The sequence below is a fragment of the Limanda limanda genome, chromosome 3, assembly GCF_963576545.1.
Source record: "Limanda limanda chromosome 3, fLimLim1.1, whole genome shotgun sequence".
Lineage (NCBI taxonomy): Eukaryota > Metazoa > Chordata > Actinopteri > Pleuronectiformes > Pleuronectidae > Limanda > Limanda limanda.
The window spans coordinates 27,089,796-27,106,741 of record NC_083638.1 but is presented as its reverse complement, the minus strand read 5'-3'; the positions used below and the strand labels follow the sequence as shown (position 1 = coordinate 27,106,741).

The following is a 16,946-nucleotide window of genomic DNA, read 5'->3' as shown; positions in this document are numbered from 1 at the left end:
CATGCTCCTTAGAAATCTTGACACGTGTTGTCAGAAATGCAGCAGGTTCCGTAAAACAGTTCTTCATCAGAATGTTAAAATGAGAGCATCATATCAAAAGATCTAATCTCACAGTTTTGTATCATTTTTAGAAAAGAAATCAATAAACAAACAGAACAATTCCTTATACGTTGTCATGGCAAGATGTGACAGATAAGAGTTCTACGTTATTATCACCAGCGACAGAACACAGTGCTACAGTTAAGGGACGGACACAACGTCTCAGAGTTGAGGACAAGACGACAAACAGGAGGCTGTTCAGGTTGGATTTTGGATCAAGTGGGAGAAATGAACAGAAGTTGACTTGATCTAAAAGAAAAAACCTCCTACATATAATAAAATGGTCGATCCAGGTTTATATCTAGAAAGTAAAGACAATACAGTGTATTAAAGAAGACTAGAGACACCACAGAACAGTGCAGAGTAAATAAAGAGTGAGTGGATGAAAGAGGTGTTTTCTCTGAACAACACCAGCCGTGATATTGCTGTTGAGCCATGGAAGTGAGGCGTCCAATCCAGTTTCATTCATGATCACAACCTATGTACCTCTCCTTTAGTTTTCAGCAGGGAATGAAATCAAAGCACAACATGGTAACATGAACTACATCACCTTTCAAGTACAGACACAATCTCTTATTAATCTTTTTTTTACACAAACCTCAAACAATACGAGAGTCGCTACATTGTGTTTATGTGTGTGTGTGTGTGTGTGTGCACAGAGGGACGGGTAGTAAATAATGAAAAATAAATGACAATTACTAGTTTGGTAAGATGTGTCAGAAAAGGTGGGCAGCCTGAGGGGCTCACCGAGGGGTCAGGAAGCCACCACAGGTCCGTGTAGGCAACCAAACCAGTTTTTTTTCAACATTTTACTCATACAGTATAACCATGACAGACTGATAAACACAGCAAGCACAGTGTGGCCTTTATTACTTGTCTGTTCACTTCAGTTAAAGCTGATTCTTTTCCACCAAAGCTATCCCCATAGCTATACTGTGTTTGGGGCCTGGAGGCTGCAGGAGTTTGGCTTTTCAAGAGAGGATTTTCTCCCGGGTTTCGGGCAACTTGAGAGCCACCAGGCCACCGCAGACGAGGGCGGCGAAGGCCAGGAAGATGGGGACGATCTTGGTAACGCCGATGAAGGCTGCGAATATGAAGCTGGCAATAATGGCTGCAAACTTAGCAATTCCATTCAGGACACCGAATGCTGTCCCCCTGTAAAGTCAGAAGAAAGAGACAAAGATTAGATGCATAGTTTCAAATGGCCACCTCTAAGATAAATTAAGAGTTAAGATGAGACTGAATAAAGCTATGTTTGCTAAAACCCTGTTCCAAACACCCCAATGTTAGCTACCAAAAGTTTCCACAGTCACTTAGACACAATGAGGCTATGTGGCTGGTAGGCAATACAAAATATTGCCATAGTTTCCTTTAAAATCTATTCTAAACTGGAAGTAAAATTTGCTGAGGGGTGGAGTTGATTTGAACATTATGGAGTGAGAGGGTTGGACTGTACCTTTTAGCGGCTGGATAGAGTTCCACAGATATAACCTCAAGTCCGTTCCAGGCTGCTACACTGCTTCCGTAGAAGAGACACTGCCAACATATCACAGCTCCTTGACTGAAACTTAATAGCAGCAGGAAGGTACAGGCAGCCGATGCCAGCATAGAACCACCTAGTAACACACACACACACACACACGAACACACACACAAAAACACACACACACACACACACACACACACACACACACACACACACACACACACACACACAGATAGACACAGAGACAGACATGTTAATTCCTTAAGCAGTTACAGCAGAAACTCTATCTACCCTACATTACTGTACTTACATACTGTATTGGCACTTTGTGCTGACCTCACCTATTATTCTGATCCTTCCTATCTTGTCCATGAATAATGCTGAGAGGATGTTGCCAGGCAACACAGCCAAACTGCCCAGGAAGCTGACCATGTAGATGACGATGTCGTTCTCTTCCATGAAGTTCAGATGGCAGCCTTTCTTTGGGTGGAGGAAGGTGGTGTTCTCCATTTGACATTCTTTGAACTTTTCCTGCCAGAGGTCTGGAGAGAAGAGAATAAAGAAGAAAGCGATGCTTACCGAAAGTTGACTTTTATTTCCAATTAGACTTATTTTAGTGCTAGAGGATGAACACATGCCAAATTGTAGATACTTTGCAGTTCACTGTTTTAGTGCAGTGCTAACCTTTAAGTACATTTTAGTAGTGAGTGGTTTCTTTAGCTCTGGGCCTCAATGTTCCAACAGTGTCACTTAAAACACTTTATAACCCTTCATTACTGAGTCTGTGAGGAAGACTACCTGTGTTGTAGAATACTGTGTTTTTGAAGGTACAGTTCTCAAAGAAGGTGTTGGTCGACTTGACATCCTCAAAGTAGCAGTTCTCAAACAGAGAATCCTCAAACTTCACAGACTTTATCTCAATGTTTGCAAACCTAAAGGAAAAAGAAAGAAAGGACATAAAGCAGCAGCAGAAACTAATGGTGACTCTACAAATTGTGACATATTGAAGGGGGGGTTGGGGGTGCTGAGGGAACCTACTTGTCATGGATGTACTCTCCCTCACGGTGTATCTGGTTGACGAGAGAGAAGTTGAAGTGGAAGCGTTCGACCCGTTCCCGGTGGAACACTCGGACCTTGGACTCATACTCTTCATACTGCATGTACTTGATCATATCAGGGAACCAAACGCCCAGTCCGTGGTAGCTAATGCATATAGACACAAGACATTTCACAAGACCTGCATTAGAGAAGAAGTATTCTACCAGTGAGCTCTTTCCTTGCCTTGGTTTATCTTAGCTTTAGAGAGGTTTGTAATCTCAACTGTTCATTATATTCTGAAAATGGAGAGAATTACATTCCACAAGGTTTGAAGGCCAAAATGTCAGCGTGGGTTAAGATAGCATATTTTTACCTGAAGGCCAAACAGAACCAGACAATAACCAGGAAGAGACCTTGCAGTCTGAGCTCTGGAGCTGATAACGACATGATGTTGGACATCACCTGGAGGAGTGACAGACAGACAAGTCAGTTCTACATTGCACAAAGTGGTAGAAACTTAGAACTTTTTTTTGGTGAGATAACCGCTGCAAACTTCCTGTTCAATCCCAATGATACTTATGATTTGCAGACCTGTTGCAGCATGGTCATGTGTCTGACGGTCCAGCGTTGGAAGGCTGTGCCGGTGTCGCTCTGGATCTCGATGAACTCGTCATCTTGTGTCTGTGGAGTCTTAATGTTTGTCGCCTTCGCATAGAGACACAAGTGGGAACATATGGTTAAAACATTCCTCTTCATTATTAAAAATAAAAGTAAATTGCATTGAAAACAAATATTCTTGAAATTTCTCATTTGCGTTTTGCTTTTGCTTTTTCATTTTTTAAACACGTAGAAACAAAAGAAATTCAGAACATATAAATTTTTTAAAGATTTGAACAGAATAAAACAAGGAAAAATATATTTTATATTATTATTGTTATTGTTGAAAGGGATCACATAATGGAAAAAGCTAATTATTACACAAATTAACCTTTTCTTTTCTTTTCCAGCATTCCAGCAAATTGCAAGCTGTTTTCACAAGAAACATTGAACTGATATTTATAAAAATTTCTTAAATTTGGTGTTTTGCGTTTACAGTTATTTATGGAAGCCCATTTCCGCCACTGTGATGAAAAAAAAAAAAATTGGTATCTCATTATTATGAGATACTATCTCATAATTATGACTTAGCATCTCATTATTATGAGATACTATCTCATTATTATGAGATAGTATCTCATAATTATGACTTAGCATCTCATTATTATGAGATAGTATCTCATTATTATGACTTAGTATCTCATAATTATGACTTAGCATCTCATAATTATGACTTAGTATCTCATTATTATGAGATAGTATCTCATAATTATGACTTAGTATCTCATTATTATGAGATAGTATCTCATAATTATGACTTAGCATCTCATTATTATGAGATAGTATCTCATAATTATGACTTAACATCTCATTATTATGAGATAGCATCTCATTATTATGAGATACTATCTCATAATTATGACTTAGCATCTCATAATTATGACTTAGCATCTCATTATTATGAGATACTATCTCATAATTATGACTTAGCATCTCATTATTATAAGATAGTAACTCATAATTATGACTTAGCATCTCATAATTATGACTTAACATCTCATTATTATGAGATATTATCTCAAAATTATGACTTAGCTTCTCATTATTATGAGATAGTATCTCATTATTATGACATAATATCTCATAATTATGACTTACCATCTCATTATTATGAGATACTGACTGCAGGGTCTGTCATGCAAGTCAAATGTTGTATTTCTGTTACAGTGGCGGGCGTAGTTATCATTAACTCAAACCTTAACTTGACTTCACTGAGTTCCCAGCCTCTCTACCACTGCTCACCTGCTCTGCTGCAACCCGCCCACAGTCAGACACTAAGTCATAATTATGAGATAGTATCTCATTATTATGAGATAGTATCTCATAATTATGAGATGCTAAGTCATAATTATGAGATGCTAAGTCATTATTATGAGATGCTATCTCATAATAATGAGATACTAAGTCATTATTATGAGATACGGATTGTGGGCGGGGCGCCACAGAGCAGGGAACCCGAGGCTGAGCGGGTGCGGGGACAGCAGCCTTACTCGCGGAAGTGGGCGACTGTGCATCGATACAGAGACATAACAGGATCGATCCATGTTTTCTGCTCCGTTCATTGTCTTAGCGATGTGCTGCCGCTGAATAATTATAACAAGCGCTGCTCCAGCATCAGAACAGACGCTCATTAAAAGTCCGGTCGTCCTGTGTGTGTCTGTGTCTGCTTCCGCCTCACTTCCCTCTGACCCGCGCTCACTTCACACTTTAACAATAAACACCAGCACCGATCACAACTTATTAGGACACGTACAGGACTGATGTTTACTTTGTGTTTGTTTGAGTTCATGAAACACGTGTTGTGTGGAGCTGGGGACTACGTGCACACGGTGTTTAAACATGTGTTTCGTAACGTGAGATGTAACGTGACGCGCACAGTACAGGACCGTCAGCGTTAAAGTGACGGAGCGATCCGAAGTCTTGATCGGTCATCATCGAATAATTACTAAAAAATACATGTGATTATCAGTTTTAGTGAAGAGGAATAGAGACAAGCATACACACACACACACACACACACACACACACACACACACACACACACGCAGACTCGCATGACAGACCCTGCAGTCAGTATCTCATAATAATGAGATGCTAAGTCATAATTATGAGATATTATGTCATAATAATGAGATACTATCTCATAATAATGAGAAGCTAAGTCATAATTTTGAGATACTATCTCATAATAATGAGATGTTAAGTCATAATTATGAGATGCTAAGTCATAATTATGAGTTACTATCTTATAATAATGAGATGCTAAGTCATAATTATGAGATAGTATCTCATAATAATGAGATGCTAAGTCATAATTATGAGATGCTAAGTCATAATTATGAGATAGTATCTCATAATAATGAGATGCTATCTCATAATAATGAGATGTTAAGTCATAATTATGAGATACTATCTCATAATAATGAGATGCTAAGTCATAATTATGAGATACTATCTCATAATAATGAGATACTAAGTCATAATTATGAGATGCTAAGTCATAATTATGAGATACTAAGTCATAATAATGAGATACTATCTCATAATAATGAGATGCTAAGTCATAATTATGAGATAGTATCTCATAATAATGAGATACCAATTTTTTTTTTTTTCATCACAGTGGCGGAAATGGGCTTCCATAGTTATTCTATGTTTGTCAGTTAACTTAAACTTTAATTCTACTAATATACATGATTGGGATGCTTAACTAAGTTTAGCAGTCTCCTAACATTGAGCAACCTCCAATCCGCTCATTTTGCCTGATAAATGAAGCAGCTTTTACTGCTGGGTTAGATGAATACCATATACACACACATTATGTAGAACAGTGCAGTGGGTTCTTTGGGACATTTGTTATATGAGAAATTAAACTACTGTACTGCATTAAGGGCACAGACATACAGTTTGTCAAACTTTGATTTTGAAATGCTTCAACCTTTTTCAGGTACCTCTTATTTTTTCATAGCAGTTGTCCCAGCGGGAGAAACACATCTGTAATGACTGACATTTACAGTGCGAAAGTGAGGCAGCATGCACAGCACCAGCCACCATCACTGTTATTAATCACACTTTGGTGTCCTGGTTCTGCCCCTCCTCTGAACTTTTTGAAAGGTTTTCTCTTGTTATGGACTTCTTCCTTGTTTTCCTTGTGTTTGGATTTCAGGACTTGTGATTTGTGTTTGGTTATTTGTTTGAACTTGAGACCGTCTGAACCTGTCCAAATGTCTTTCACCTGTGTTGCCTCCCTTGTCTGTAAAGTTTCTGTGTTTCCCTTCAGCTGCTTTCAGACATGCACTGAGTTCTCTCAATGGGTTGGATGTGTGAATGCAAATGTGCGCCTCTGGAGTTTCTGCAGACTTTCTCCGCCTGGCCTCCTAGAATAAAGTAAGCATAAAAGCTGTAGGAGCAGATAGGAGAACCAGGTAGGAGATTCTCTGCAGAATTCACCACAAGCGAGTGGTTCTCTGCCGCAAAATGTAAACATTACATCGTGCCTCTGCGTGCTGCACTGCACCTCGACTGAAGGCTCCACAGATTTCTGTGTTGTGAATGTGTCTGAGTGGAGAATCTCCTGCTGCATCGTGCATGTGTGAAAGAGAATGGGTCAGGAGCCAATTCTCCTGACTTCCTGCAGACGACTGTCTGAAAACAGCTCTTGTCCTTGTCTATTCAGTTTGGTTCAGTCCAGCTACTCTAGTTCTGTTTTTAGTTACAGTTTTTCTATCACCTGGGTTTTTTAGCCTTCCAGCCTACTGAGTGTAAGCCTGTTTATTTGAGATTAAATATATTTCCAGCACTTGCCGTTTTTCATTTATGATGAGTGCTCCCTGATTTGGGTGAATAAAACGTATTCATAGCATTTCCTGCTTTGATGAGTCGCGCATATATACAGTATATCCACAGAGCCTTACAGTGAAAACTCTCTCTGGCTCTCCCTTGGCCTTCCAGTTGGTGTCGTGAACTCGTCTCAGGATCATCCAGGCCTCATCATGACGGGCATTCTGAAAACAAACAGACAGAACAATCACACACAAACCTTTCTATTAATGATGAATGTCTACATCACCAGGGTTTTATATATGTTTAGTAGAAATTATGTTATTTACTATTTATAAGAATAACTATTTTAAGCATCGCTTTGTGTTTGACGACTCTAGCTTTCCCACATACCGTGTAGCCAGGGGTTCTCATGAGGTCGGCCGCTTATCAGAAATGAGCGAGGTGTGATAATTTGGGGGTGTGTGATATGAACATGTCGGAGCAGTAACATACAAACACAATACCACATGTTGTCACAGCTCCGACAATGTCCTGGATGAGTAACAGGGGTGGGTGGTGTTCTGGTGTTGTCTTAGCAGCCCTTCGCTACCTTTGCACAGCAGTGGTATGTTGCTCTGGTGGCTGATGACTCAACATGTTTTAACCAATATCAGCCTGATGTTTAATACTGTGCCCTCACATCACGAATATTAGGATGCAGCTCTTATATCAATCTGAGATGGTCCAGTGTCTAACCTCCAGGAGGAACCGTGGGCTCTCCGGCATGAAGACCACTCCCACGAGGGCAGCGAGCACAGGCAGGAGACACACCAGGATGAACAGTCTCCAGCTGTGCATCTGGATCTCGGTACCGATGGCAAAGCCCCAACCTGAAAACCAAAAGTTAAAGCACAAATAGCATCTTTGTTATATTTTATGTAGAAAACTTCTTTGATGCACCAGTTTATCTCTTTTTCCATGAGTCATTTGTATCTGAGTGATTAAATTGTTTAAAAAGTTGACAGTTAACACACGAGCAACCGTGGGTCTGTGTCAGCTCCATAAAATGATTTTTCTGGTCCAAGACGTTCATTTGTTTTAATATGAATTATTCATAAACAGCCAGTAATTGCAGAGATAACTTCTTAAGATGAGGTGTATTAGCAGGCACAGAGCGGAGCTGAGGAAATTTAATTTAGCTGCATCCTGTTGTTCGTGCAGACTGAAGGAAGAAGTCTGACATTTCAGGGAGCTCCCGCAGTTATTTGAATTTAATTAAAAGTCAAATAAACATTACATTATCTCCGTCTTCCCAGTTTATGTTCAGTGTATTTGAACGTCTGGGTGCCTTCATGTTCCTCAATATTCTGCACACGTTTTGTGTGTGTGTGTGTTTGTGTGTGTGTGTGTGTGTGTGTTACCATAGTGAGGGATAATTCCCCAGGCAGTGAAGGAGGCGTACAGGCCTCCCAGCATCCAGAACATGCAGAGCCAGCTCAGATGTTCTCCACGTTTATCCATCTGCAGGAACTCAGTGAAGTAGGTGTACACGATCGGGATGGAGCCGCCAATTCTGGAGGAGGAATCACAGGATGTCTGAGACTTTTCATATATGTAAATCATCCTTTGTATTCTGAAAAGCTTTCACTATGATCTCTGGTATTTGAGCTCTTTACCGTCATTTGATTTGAATGTTTTGACAATCTTTTATTTTAGTCATTACGACAAGGATCAAGGATCAGATTTGTTTCACTCACCACTGCTAGCGTAACTCGACATGCAGATAATTTAGCTTTATTTAATCCAGGTTTCGCTGTCTCTGATATTTCGTCTTGAATATAATTCATTGTGGAGGTGCATAAATCTGCATTATTGTGCATTAATGTTCCTCAGAAGGTCCAAATTCCTCAGTTGTGAAGTTGTTGTTCTAATTTAAGTGAGTTCATGTGCTTTGAAGTCAGAATGTGGAGAAACATAGACACTGTAAAGAAAATATTTAGTATTTCTGTGTTTTAAGTGTTTCAACAGCTTGACAGCGCGTTTCAATATTTGCATGATAGCAAAGATGAAAGAAAAAGTATCAGGTGTGACTGACATGGTAAATAATTTGCTGATTATTCATAAAAATGTCTTCATGGCTAAAAAGTGGTGTCGTGCTCTGGTGAGAGATTTACTTTATTGTCGGGTCTATTTTGAAATGTAACAACAGTTAAAGCCTCATGTGAGCACTCAGATATCTAGGGAATAAATCTAATATACTGATTCATACTGGAGATAGAAAAACTAATGTAAAACTTATGATAATGATAAAATGCATTTTGTGATATAATGCAAAGATTCACTTCGCTTGAAAATTAGTTTGAGAGTCTGGTGAAAAATGAGAAAATGTATTTATTAATTGTTCTTAAGAGATTGAGGATTTAATGGCTGGAGCCTGCAGACAGTGCAGGGCTCAATGCTGCTGTTGGCCAGGAGCTACAGCATCACTTTTTCGATCCAAAGCTATACTTCCCCCTTTGTTTCAGTGCTGCGTCCTTTGTGTGAATCTTCTATGAGAATAGATATTGAATTTGATATCTATATGTGAAACATGTTTAACATCAGGATGATCAGTGGCACTCAGATCCACAGATCTCTCTTATTATTATGATGATCTTCTCAAACAGCAGTGTTCAGTCTGACAGCCCCTTGTGTTTTGTGAGGCCATTTAAACACTATTTTGCAGATGTGAGCATTAACAAGTAACATGAGGATCATTATCACTGTGAATCAGCAACAGCTGAACATTTCATTTTGGTGACCTTGTGTTTTTTATATGTGGCCAAGCAAAAAGCTCAAACATCAATATTGCAGGTCTGGGTACTCTCAGTCTGCAGTCATTATCAAAAGAAATGTGTCTTTGAGAGCTGCAGAAGCAAGTGTGCACACAGCAAAGGTTTCACCCCAAGGTGCTGGCGACAGCAGGAACACAGCTATAAAACTCACATAAAAAACAAGCTCATCAGATGAGTGTTGTCTTGTTTTAATTAGTATCATAAAGAAATGCTCTGTTACGGTGAACAAGCAGATTGCTCCTGCTGTGCAGCACACAGTCAACGTGTCCTTGGGTTGGTATTACTACATTTGACAGTAAGTGACTGTGCAGTGGTGTGTTCCAACATGTGGCACATGACAGCATGTTTGAAAGCTGCACGAAAGAAACACGTCCTTTGTTGTGTGTAATCGTCGTGCATCTCTTCTGCACAAACACAACACGACAACAAACCAGGCAGAACAACACTTCTCTGCATTTTCTCGTGTGGATTGAGCTGATGGATCAGCATTATTTTGGCAGCATAATAGCAGAGGCTGCTGTCAGACCTTATCCCAGGGGGGGAGGGCAATGAGACACAAATAATGAGCTTGTGTTTTAGTAGGATGGGAAAAAGAATAAGTAAATAACCATATATTTAACTAACAGAGCCAGCGTGTGATGGAGCACGAAGCAACGTGACTGGTTTATATCATGGTTCTCAGGTAGAGGCTGTAACCCTTCATGTGAAGTAATAATTAACCTAATTTGGTTGGAGTAGATGTGTCATGTACATAAAGAAATGTATGTGTATGTATGTTATATTAATGAGAAAAAGCTGTAGTGAGCTGAGTGGTGGGTTTAACTGTCTACATTCATGTTCCTAAAGAACTGCAACTTTAATGAGGTGTTACCCATCCTGTCACTCAGGGTCAAAAGATAGAGCGGGTTGTTCACTAACCAGAGGGGCAATGGTTCGACCCCAGTCCCTATTCTGTGTGCTGCACATACATGCACTGCATGAATGTGTGAATGTGTAAATGGGTGACTGGCAAAAAGAAAAGTATAAAGCCCTCTGAGTGGTCATCAAGACTAGAACAGCTCTATATAAACGCAGACCATTTACCATCATCACACTATCTTATTTTGGAGCAAATATCACAACACAAACAAAAGGATATTCTAGCCCCCAAAAATGTTTACAGTGTGACTTATTTCCCCTAGAAGGATTTACAGGATTCATGGAAAAGACCTGGGTTTAAACTGGCTACTGGAAATGGAAACGTGAACACAAATGTAAAAAACTGTGTTTTTACCCGAAGCCTGAGCAGAACCTGAAGAAGAGGAAGAAGCCGTAGCTCTGAGCGAAGCAGGACAGGAAGGAGAAGACCAGGTCGATGGTGAGCACGTAGATCAGACACTTCCTCCTGCCCATCTTATCACTCAGTCCCCCCCACACCAGCGCCCCAACCATCATGGCCACATACACCAGCAGACCTGTAAACACACACAGACACACACAAACAGTAACACACTTGGAGGCATTTGACACAGTACACTTACAGTATAATCCAGTTCTGTGTTTTATTCTCATAATGCACACTTGGTTTCACTGAAACAAATAATGTAGGCTCAACACTTCGCCATTTAAATGATGTTGTATTATTTTATGAAATTTGTGTTATTATTATTATTATTATTATTGCATATTGAAATGGATATAAATACACAGCAAACATCACTGATATTAGCTATTGTTTAAAAAAGAAAAAGGACAAAGCTCCTGTTGTCCACAAGGGGGCTCCCTTTACCTTATTATGAACACAGGAGGAAAGAAGACACCACACTTCCTGTTGCAATTCCCTGTGATGCATTTGAGCAACATTGTGTTCCCTGATGAATATTTCTGAATATTTTAATACCCAACCACCACTCACAGCCAAACAATGAGTTTCTCCTGTTGTCTTTGCTGTTAGTGTTTACCTCACATTCTTCTTCATTTCTACCTCCAGATGTTTTCTGCCACTTCTTGTTGTCGAGCGGCAACAGCCCATAAGAGTGACCAACTGTGCTGCCCATTACTGCACTGAGGTGATACAAAGAGTGTGTGCTTTCTTTGTATATCTCTGGGGAGAGCTATAGTCTCTCACCCTCCCCTGGTGTCCGGAATGAAACTGACAACCTCCGGGAACCTCTGGTTGTGCAGTTTAAACCTGTCGGTCCGTACCTCCTGCCTCCTCTAGTGTTTTTACTACACACATCCCTAATTACAGAGGGATTAAGCAGCTTAACGGCACGTGGAGCCATAGTGTGCACCTTCCCCATGGATTACTAGTCTATCCCAATGCCCTGGCGCTCCACACGCCAAGCTGCACATCCCTAACTCACTCTACAAGTGACTGCTCAGGGTCCCAGAGGAGACAAAGAGTCGAGGCTAACATGTCACCTGATATCTTGGCCTAGTTGTTGCTAAGGGCAACGTGCGCGTCTCAGAAATGTGCATGGACAAGTTGACAGGATGGCCTTGTGATTAGAAAGTGTGCTAAGAGCCACAAGGTCCAGGGAGGCGCAGGATTTGGCCCTGCAGCAACACGCTTCATTCTGCCTGCTGAAGTGTCCTTGAGCACGGTGAAGTCAATGAATCCCCTCAGGGGAAAGAACCTTTTTTCTAATTAAGTGAAAACACTTAATTCATGTACCACATATAAATGAAGAGACGATTAATTGACTTTAAACAAGTGCAAATAAATGCAGGCCTTGAATTTACCATATATAAAGAAAGCTGTGACAAAATAAATGCTAACCCTGTGTAGCAACATGATTAAAACAGAGCTTCAGCTTTTCAGTGAATAGAAATAACATTTTTGTGTAAAAGTCAATTACTCCCCTGCTTCAGGAGATTAAGCTCTTCTACATTTCTTTATTTAATTAACTGTGTAATAATAATACTAAACAATGGACATCAGGCAGCTTTTTTCCACAATGATATCAATGTAAAGCTATAACAAAATAATTGATTTTATCGTCAGCCAGTGATTGAGAGTTGTTAGAATTACAATTGTCCTGTACCAGCTGATAGTGAGTTCAGTCTTAGCCTAGTTTTATTGAATGTGCTCAATTAGTGGAAATTCTGCACATCAACAAATTAAAACAGGTTGCATTGCACAGTAAGGTTCTAACATAAAGGTTAATATGTATTGTTATAGGTATAGGTTAAACTGACCTGAACACAGTCAAGGTTTAGCTGCTAAATATGCTCATTGTTAAGACTGAAGAATAATGAGGGAAACCAATGGATTCTAATCAGCTCTTATTTCATACAAATCAAAAAATTGATTAATAATGATGCAAACCTGGAATCTTTTACATAACATTTATATGACATTCTGTTTCTGAAATTAATAAAATGTTTTGACAGTGAGTTTCAATGATGACAGTCACCTTACAATAAGATATTTGAAACATTAAAAGCAGGATACCTTTCTCCATGTAAGAGCAAAATAAAATCAGCCCTACATTTAGAAAGCTTTGGCAGTGATGTTCACCAAAGAACTGCCAAATTCAAAATGTAGTGGAACAATCTGATCTAGTTAATTGAAACTAGCTAATAGCCTAGTTACAAGGAACTTGGCAAAGCCTTTACACACCTTGTTTCCAGAAGTGAGGCTTTGATTTTGCCTACTTGTCATGCAAGAGTAACAACAATCTAGCTGGAGTTAAATGTTTAAATAGAATTGATTATTTGTATGAATGTTGATGTAACTGTTGTTAAACAGACAACAAAGAGGTCCCAGAAAATGTTAAATTCTATCAAAATGAAAAATACATGGTTGACCTGGACATGTCAACCATGACAAATGTATTAGCTGCATTGAACATGTTGATAAATAGGAATAAAACACAAGCAATATCCTTGAAATAGTTGTTGGTTAAATCTGTGCAAACAGATCAAGCCTGAGTGTAACAACCTGACACGTTGTTCTCTTATTTGTATTCTACCACTCATTGTCTGCCACTACAAGCCTCTTGTATTTCCATTCTGAAGATGAAACAAGGTAAGAGCACCAGCTGCCTTCCTCTTTTAACAAAATGTTTAGAAGTCTATCTGCTCTCCAAGAGTCAGGTTAAGATTAAACACTTTTCTGCTCCCGTGTGTCTGGTGAACCAAACATGTGCACGAATCAAACAGCGCCATTCTGCAGATCGACTTCATATTCTCAGCCAATGATCTGTGCTCCCCTCCCGCTCTGCACAAACAGACGCTGTGATTTCATTTTCGCCAGGCCTTCCTCCTGCTACCAGCGGCTGTCAGAGGCCTGAAGTGCCTCTGACAGCTCTGCACCGGGCACCGCAGGCCGCCAGGCTCACTGACTGCTGCAACATGCTCCATATTAGCCTGGGAGCACACACTGAATACAATCACCACCAGGTTCCTCATCAATCTCTCGCAATGCTTCATCCCAGGAGCCCGTTGTTAAGATGAAATGAGGGATGTGCAATCTGCCACATCGCCTGGCTACACACGAGGCCGGGGAAATAAGGTGAGAGGCTTTAATTTGCAGTTTAGATGTCTGTAAAGAAAGTGAGGAGCAGATGTTTTCAAGGAACATTTGCCCTTAGGTTGTGTTTATGTTTTGCACAATTTTTTTGGCGTGTTCACTTTTGTGTTACATATGGAGCAGGTGAAACGAACAGGTAGCTTATACAATCTCCCCTTTAAGTAAAAATATGATCAAACAGAATATAAGCAGGTTTTTACTTCTTTATCTAGACAGTGAAACTAATCTATTGGCTCAGCAATACTCTATTGTGTCACAGTGCTAGTGGTTAATGTGAGAGCTGGACGATGTGGCCAAAAAATATATTGAGATAATTATCACAATAAATCTAACATTATTATTTCTTTTAAGTTTAGAGACAGATTTTTGTTTCTAAGTGAAGGTTGTGGTTGTAGTGATATGTTTTACCTTCTCACTGTGCTTACACAACCTATAAGCATTATATTGAGACATATTGAACCTCTGCCGGGTTGCTATTGATCCAAAAATATATTGCAATAATTATTGATATTGTTTTATTTCCCAACCCGAGCCAATGTTCTTTGTTTTTTCTTTCCCAGACAGATCAAAGCCTTTTTCTACCCTAATTTATCCCAGTGACTGGGGGTTATTTCTGCTGGAAACTGATCTGCAACCATTTGGCATCAAGAGCCAAACATATGCAGGATTCTGTTCCGACCAAGAACAACAGCAGATTATTTCACTGATGATTTTCTCTTCTCTTGGAGGCAGAAGAGATGGGAAGTCTCTGACAGATGATTGCAATTAGCTGGCTTTCCAAGAGGTTGTATATCTGTCTTGGAGAAATGTGTGCACTGAATCAGTTTTCAGCCGTGCTGGTTGCATGTGAGTCAATCAGTAATGTTGGATCTAGAATTTTTCTGAATCGGGGGCCATAAACGTGCCACTATTTACACAGAGGGGCCAATTAAAACTCCTAATTCAGTTAGATGCACATTTAAGTGATTCCTTGTTCACTGTTAGCTCTATAGCTTTCACCAAAGCAGTACATCATAGAATATCTTTTAAAAGTTGTTCCTTGATCAAGCACATTGTGTACTTGAACGAAAACTTAACTTCTTAACAAAATGTTGATGTCAATTTATTGTTAGTATTGCTAGTAAGATTCTTTTTAAGACTACTGACAGGACAGTCCCCCCTAGACCGCCCCCTGGATCTGCCTCTGTCGATCAGAACATCAACCACAGCATCTCCAGCACCATCATCTGGTCAAGTCAGTTTTCATTTATTCACTACTTTGGTTAATGACCAAATTTCTCATCATGCCTCAGCTGGCAGCCCCCCTCAGAGTAATCTTGAAAATGATTTCACAAAAACTAAACTCTATAAATTATTCTTATTTCATATTGGTATGAAGTACTAGGAAGGTTTTCTCCGGGGAGACCTCTACTTAACCAAAGACCTCAATTTCTCAACCTCCCTCCCTTTTCTGTCACTTACCCAGCAGTCCTTTGTCGGCGTTGGATATGCACATGTCCTTCTCGGCACTGGGCAGGACGAAGCCCACCACGAAGCCGTCCACTCCGTCGGCCATCAGCGCCAGGCCCAGCACGAAGAACAGCATCCATTGGAAACGCCCGTGGCCGCAGTCCTCCATGATGGTCTCGTACTGCTCTGCCAGGTTATCCTCCTCATCTTCCTGCTGGGCTGCCAGACGGGCTTTCCTCCTGGCCTCCACCCGAGCTGCCCGCCGCGCCTCCTTGATCTCGTCGGGGTGGGGGACGCCCTGGTACTCCCCCTCGTACATCTGCTCGTTGTCGTCTGCTCCTTCGGTGTCATCACTACGAGCATCCTCCTCCTGTGGAGGGTAGTCCGCTTGGTAGGGGTAGCCTTCCTGACCGCTTTCATCCTGGGTGTAGGTGTACTCTCCGCCCTGGGTCACCTGCTGGTTCACGTTGTTGTGATAGGGGTCATCCATGGTTTCTGCCGCGTTTCAGGGGAGCAGGACTGATTTTGCCGTGTAGCCGTGGTATGGTGAAGAAGCTCAAGTCGTCAGCTATAATGGCATAATCCTCCCTGGGAGCCGTAAGTTGCTCTCAGTGTTCCAGGTGTCTGAAGGGAGCTACAGGTTTTCTGTAAGAGTCTGGGTCTCAGGTATAAGGCCTCAGCAGCTGAGTTGAATTATCTTCCTTGATGTGCACAGCGCTGCATGTTGAACCTAAAACACAATAAACTTTCTGTCAGCATAAGAGCAAAGATGAACAACGTTGTAAAGCAGAGATATTAGTATTGATAGAGCAACATTCAGTCCCAGAAAAACAAGACAATGTATCAATAAAACACACAACAACAAAAGAACAATGTTGTGTCGTTATTATCATCTTAATTGTTTTGACTTCATTCCCAATATTGACATTGATTGTTTTTTCCTGGCTCTTTTGATCTGTTATTTCGCTTTAGGTCCATTTTCTACCAATTTATCCTATTTTATGTAATTTATTGCTATTTGTAAAGCACTTTAGGCCTGCAAATGATTCCAGTCAGAAATGAAGTGCTCTGAGGCAGGAGGGAGCAGCTCAGGCCTCCCACTCTC

The 16,946-nt window shown here is 40.4% G+C and overlaps 1 protein-coding gene across 1 annotated transcript; it reads right to left on the bottom strand.

Annotated features, from left to right (window-relative positions):
• Nucleotides 1-1,070: 1,070 nt before the first annotated feature.
• On the bottom strand, nt 1,071-16,331 carry sv2ba (synaptic vesicle glycoprotein 2Ba). The gene is made up of 12 exons (XM_061068392.1): nt 15,854-16,331; nt 11,150-11,330; nt 8,464-8,615; nt 7,799-7,932; nt 7,195-7,284; nt 3,215-3,328; nt 2,997-3,085; nt 2,624-2,788; nt 2,384-2,517; nt 1,927-2,127; nt 1,556-1,715; nt 1,071-1,254 (listed from the first exon to the last, which is right to left on the bottom strand). The coding sequence occupies exons 1-12, from the start codon at nt 16,329-16,331 to the stop codon at nt 1,071-1,073; spliced, it is 2,082 nt and encodes a 693-aa protein (XP_060924375.1).
• Nucleotides 16,332-16,946: the final 615 nt, after the last annotated feature.